General features: G+C 46.7%; 1 protein-coding gene across 1 annotated transcript; it reads left to right on the top strand.

Moving 5' to 3' along the window:
• Positions 1-243: 243 nt before the first annotated feature.
• LOC145550479 (CD5 antigen-like) lies at positions 244-4,398 on the top strand. Its single transcript, XM_081604398.1, has 4 exons — positions 244-356; positions 2,164-2,367; positions 3,269-3,403; positions 4,391-4,398. The coding sequence occupies exons 1-4, from the start codon at positions 311-313 to the stop codon at positions 4,396-4,398; spliced, it is 393 nt and encodes a 130-aa protein (XP_081460524.1). The 5' UTR covers positions 244-310.
• The last annotated feature ends 1,330 nt before the right edge of the window (positions 4,399-5,728 follow it).

Below are 5,728 nucleotides of genomic sequence, written 5' to 3'. Positions count from 1 at the left end.
ATCAGGTTCCTTTTCAGTGGATGACACACCTGGATCCACTCCGGCCACAAGCAGAACAAGGACTGAACTAAACACAGGAACAACAGAGACTGACTGGTGAAACCTCTGAATCCCAGTAGGCCCAGTTTGAACCCATCTTCATGATGAGCTCCTAGGAAGGAGGCGTTGTCTCTGAAAGCAGCCAAAGACCTGAACTGTGACGACGTTCAGGAAGTAGCAGATAAAAAGCTTAAAGTAGGAAGTCTTCAGAGTCTGGAGCCACATCCTGATCACATCAAGAGACGAAGCTTCACTCCACATCAGAGGAAACATGGAGCAAACAGCTCTGATGCTGCTTCTGTGTCTCTGCAGCTCAGGTAGGACTCCACTTTCATCAACACTAATATTCACTAGAGTTCAAATTAAAATGATCTGCTGATAAACATGTTAAATGTTACAAACTAAAAACTGGAAACTTCTTTCTGGTCTCCGATCATAGAGCTGCTGCTACACAGTTAGTGATGTTTATATTGTCTACTTGCTGCTGAGGAGCCAATAAAACCAAGAATTGTTGGTTTTTGTGTTTTAATGATGTAAAACACTTTGAACTGCCTTGTTGCTGAAATGATCTATAAAATGAATCTGATTGGTTGATTGATAAGGAGAAGCAGCAGAAACTCTGTGCAGTAAACAGGTGGAGCCTCATAAAATGGCTCCTTCTGCATCAATTCTCTCATCTTCCTCTTGACTCCACAGGTTCTCTCTGAGGTTCTGGTCAGGCCCGTTTGCTGGCCAACCAAGCCCAGTAGCACCACGGTCATTGGACCAGCTTCTGGTACCGCCGGTTGTGTTGGTGAAAACGTTTGAGGTCCGTCTGACGTGGGAGTGTCTCAGGCAGGATGTCGAACTGCCTGCTGCAGATTAGAATCAATCAACCAATCGATCGAGTTTATTTGTGAAGCACATTTCAGCACCAAGGCGATTCAAAGTGCTTTACTTCAGAAAAACACAAAAAGTCCTAAAAGACGCAGTAAACCAGTAAACAGTACATTTAGTCAAAGTGCCGTCGTTACTCATCAAAATGTTGTTCAGTGTTTCATTTATTTTGTTTCAAAGCAAATCTGACCAGCTGGGTTTTTAGTCCAGATTTAAAGAAACTCAGAGTTTTGGTTGTTTTGCAGTTAATTGTTGAAACAGCTTTTCAATCATTTTGCTGATGAATGAAAGGTTGGAGATCGGCCTGTAATTCTGCAGGAATGATTTGTTCAGATGGTTGTTTTTTATATCAGTGCTTTGAAAACTGCTGGGGGAAAACGGCTGATGAGAGCCATGAGTTACTATTAGAATCAGATCAGATGAAATGACAGGCAGGACTTTCTGAAGAAAAGCTGTGGGTGTTATTTTTTTGGGTTTGGCAGTGAATGTTGACCCTCTAATATTTAAAATTTTCTCTGTAGCGTGTTTGGCAAATTCATTGCAGGCCGTGTTTGACTGCAGCTCAGCTGGTTTGTGAGTCTGTCAACTGTGGCAAATAACGCTTGAGCACTGATAATGTTTATAATTTCTGCAATGAATGTTTAAATCATATGTTTTAGAGTTGAGTGATTAACTTCAGTCGTGCTTAATAGATTTCATAAAAAACAAAATTGAGTTTTACTCCATTTACGTTCGGCCCTACGGCAAAATTGTCTTGCAGATCTGTTTGCATATTTCTCCATGGAGATTTGTTCCTACTAGACACGACCTTCACTTTAATGGGGCCAATGCAATCAATGACATCTGAAATTTTATGATGGAAGTTATCTACCAGCTCATCTACAAAGTTGATGAGCTGGTAGACTGCTCTGAACTCAGAATCAGAACCAGAATCAACTGGATTTGACAACTTTTACACAAAAACAATGAATTTGACTTTGGTTGGTCTCAGTAAAGACATAAATATAAATGGATAGAAAAGGTGAATAACAAAAACATTTCAGGTTTTACTACAGAGCATAAATAACATTTAGGTCTGGGCTTTAACTAGGCCATTCCAGCATAAAGATGCTTTGATCAGAACCATCCCTGATAGCTCTGCCTCTAAGAGAAGATCAAATAAACTCCATCAACAGGATCCTGTCAACACATCCTAAATCAATCTGTCTCTGCTTGTTGTAACCCAACAGTAAATGTTGTTTCTTCCAGCGCTGTCTGATGAAGTCAGACTGGTAGCAGGAAGGAGTCGCTGTGGTGGCCGACTGGAGAAGAAGGACCTGGGAGACTGGGAACCAGTGAAATATTGGGACTGGAACCATACATCAGCAGCTGTAGCTTGCAGACAGCTCCACTGTGGATCTGTGGTGTTGATACAAAGAGATGAGAGCAACAATCTACAGATCATCTGTTCAGGTGATTTCATATCCTGGCCATTTCCTTCCTGTTCTGCTTCCAACTCCACTTTAAAAAGATTCTCACTTCCAGCTCAGTCTGGGCTTCTTCCCCTTCACCTGGATTCCCTCTGGTAGATTTTCTACTGGACCAATCAGCGAACAGAAGGAGAAGTTTGAACGATGACCTTGATTTTCTGTGTTATTTTAGAATCACAGTCTGTCTGTAGTTTTAACAATGGCAGCAGAGGAAGTTCAGTCCATGTTGGCCACACGTCCAAATACTGAATTAACATCAACAGCCGCCTCATTCGGCTCTTCTCTGTTTTGTGGTGGACAAATGATTGTAAGGTAAAATCTGCTGGTTATATTGTCTTCATTCTAAATGCTGGTGAACTCTCACCAAGTGAAGCTATTTGGGTTGCATGCACAAGGTTGGGAGATGTTTTCCTGCAGCTGCATGAGAACCAGACCGTCTCTCCCTCAGCCTTGGTATAAAACTCATGTTGTCTCTGCCTGGGAGAGTTTTCAATCAGAAATGTTTCACTATTGATCGTCTTATATTCTCTCTGTGTTGTGCACAATATGCGAATAAACCTGATGGAGTGACTTCATCTAACAGTGCTTGGTAATAGATTATTTCCATATCATGGTTGCAGCCCAGGAAACTTCCAGTAAACTTCTTAGTGTGGATCTGGTGCATTGCATGTCATGGACAAACGTTTGGAACTGGGTCAAATTTAAAAAGAAAAATAATCCTATTTACAGTCGGTTTCACTCCACCTTTGACGCTCTGAACTTTTCTAGTTTGATTTTATTTACATTTCCTTACTATTTTTTAACAAACCCAGAGATGTTTCCATGTGTGTTTAGAAAAATAAAGTTCTGAAGGATTTTAAACTTTTTTCTTTCTGCATCCACAGACTCAGTCAGGCTGGTTCAAGGGACCAACCGGTGCTCCGGCAGAATGGAGGTGAAGACCAACCAGTCGTGGTCCTCAGTGTGTGAAAAAGACTTTGACCTGCAGGATGCAGAGGTGGTCTGCAGGGAGATTGGCTGTGGGTCTCCTTCAGGCCTCCAGGGGGCGCTCTATGGAGCAGCAGAGGCTCCAGTGGGGAGCAGAGAGTTCCTGTGTGAAGGCAGTGAGTCTGCTCTGCTGACCTGCAGCAGCAGGAAGAGTTCAGTTAGAAACAGCTGCTCACCTGGTCAAGCTGTTGGACTCACCTGTTCAGGTAGAGGAGGATCTGCAGACCTGCTGCTGTTCACTGCTTCACTTCCTGCATTAATGAACTCTCTGTCTCTGCTCACATCAAGCGCCCATCAGGTTGGTGGGAGAGACCAGCCGATGTGCCGGGAGACTGGAGATGAAACATCAAGAAGACTGGAGACCAGTGAATGTTTGGGGTGGTGACTGGAACATGAACTCGGCTGCTGTAGTTTGTGTTGAACTGGACTGTGGTTCTGCTGTTTCAGTAAGATACTCAAAGGAAGCTTCAAAGAGACCAGTTTGGTTGATCAGGTCTGACTGTTTGCAGTCTGGATCTGAATTAAAGAACTGTTTACCTGATGATGTAAACAGTGTTTGGAGCCATGAGTTAATCTGCTCAGGTAACTCTGAACTCTCATATTTATGTTTTAAAATGTTTCTTCATCAGGTTCCAGATGTCTGCAGAGAAACCGTCACCTTTAACTAAGAACCTGAAACCTTCAGGAGAAACTAAAATAATTTAAATATCCAGATAAAGTTTTCAGTTTAGCCCAAATAGATGAACAAAAACTCCATCCATCCATCCATCCATCCATCTATCCATCCATCCATCCATCCATCCATCCATCCATCCATCCATCCGCTTATCCGGGGTCGGGTCGCGGGGGCAGCAGCTTCAGAAGGGAGGCCCAGACTTCCCTCTGCCCAGCCACTTCTTCCAGCTCCTCCGGGGAATCCCAAGGCGTTCCCAGGCCAGCCGAGATGTAATCCCTCCAGCGTGTCCTGGGTCTTCCCCGAGGCCTCCTCCCGGTGGGACGTGCCCGGAACGCCTCTACAGATGCCTGAGCCTCAACTGGCTCTTCTCGACGTGGAGGAGCAGCGGCTCTACTTTGAGTCCCTCCCGGATGACCGAGCTTCTCACCCTATCTCTAAGGGAGAGCCCAGCCACCCTGCGGAGGAAACCCATTTCGGCCGCTTGTACCCGTGATCTCGTTCTTTCGGTCATGACCCAAAGCTCATGACCATAGATGAGGGTGGGAACGTAGATCGACCGGTAAATCGAGAGCTTTGCTTTTTGGCTCAGCTCTCTCTTCACCACGACGGACCGGTACAGCGCCTGCTTCACGGCAGAAGCTGCCCCAATCCGCCTGTCGATCTCCGCTCCCTTCTTCCCTCATTCGTGAACAAGATCCCCAGATACTTAAACTCCTCCACTTGAGGCAGGACGACCCCCTTGACCCGGAGAAGGCACTCTACCCTTGTCCGGCTCAAGACCATGGCCTCGGATTTGGAGGCACTGAGCCTCATCCCGGCCGCTTCACACTCGGCTGCGAACCGCTCCAGTGAGAGTTGCAGATCACGTTCCGATGAAGCCAACAGGACCACATCATCCGCAAAAAGCAGAGACGCGATCCTAAGGCCACCAAAACGGATCCCCTCAACACCTCGGCTGCGCCTAGAAATTCTGTCCATAAAAGTAATGAACAGAATCGGTGACAAAGGGCAGCCTTGGCGGAGTCCAACTTTCACCGGAAACGAGCCCGACTTACTGCCGGCAATGCGGACCAGACTCTGACACCGGTCATACAGGGACCTGACAGCCCGTATCAAAGGGCCCGGTACCCCATACTCCCAGAGTACCCCCAAAGGGCCTCCCGAGGGACACGGTCGAACACCTTCTCCAAGTCCACATAACACATGTAGACTGGTTGGGCAAACTCCCATGCACTCTCCAGGACCCTGCTGAGGGTGTAGAGCTGGTCCAGTGTTCCACGACTAGGACGAAAACCACACTGCTCTTCCTGAATCTGAGGTTCGACTATCCGACGGACTCTCCTCTCCAGGACCCCTGAATAGACCTTACCAGGGAAGCTTAAGAGTGTGACCCCCTGTAATTGGAGCACACCCTCCGGTCCCCCTTTTTAAACAGGGGGACCACCACCCCAGTCTGCCAATCCAGGGGAACTGCCCCCGATGTCCATGCGATATTGCAGAGTCGCGTAAGCCAACACAACCCTGCAACATCCAGAGCCTTAAGAACTCCGGGCGGATCTCATCCACCCCCGGGGCCCTGCCACCGAGGAGCTTTTTGACCACCTCGGCACATCGTCCCCAGAGATTGGAGAGCCCAACCCAGAGTCCCCATGCTCAGCTTCCTCAACAGAAGGCATGTTGG

This window comes from Poecilia reticulata, unplaced genomic scaffold, assembly GCF_904066995.2.
Source record: "Poecilia reticulata unplaced genomic scaffold, P_reticulata-male-v2 Scaffold_55, whole genome shotgun sequence".
Lineage (NCBI taxonomy): Eukaryota > Metazoa > Chordata > Actinopteri > Cyprinodontiformes > Poeciliidae > Poecilia > Poecilia reticulata.
The sequence above is the reverse complement of the archived record's forward strand: the minus strand, read 5'-3'. Positions and strand labels throughout refer to the sequence as shown.

Bases quoted from the DNA above. Each gene is read 5' to 3' on its own strand.
- LOC145550479 (XM_081604398.1), top strand. From the start codon at position 311: ATGGAGCAAACAGCTCTGATGCTGCTTCTGTGTCTCTGCAGCTCAG. The intron at 357-2,163 runs GTAGGACTCCAC...TGTTTCTTCCAG, and splicing joins TCTGTGTCTCTGCAGCTCAG to CGCTGTCTGATGAAGTCAGA. The intron at 2,368-3,268 runs GTGATTTCATAT...CTGCATCCACAG, and splicing joins TCTACAGATCATCTGTTCAG to ACTCAGTCAGGCTGGTTCAA.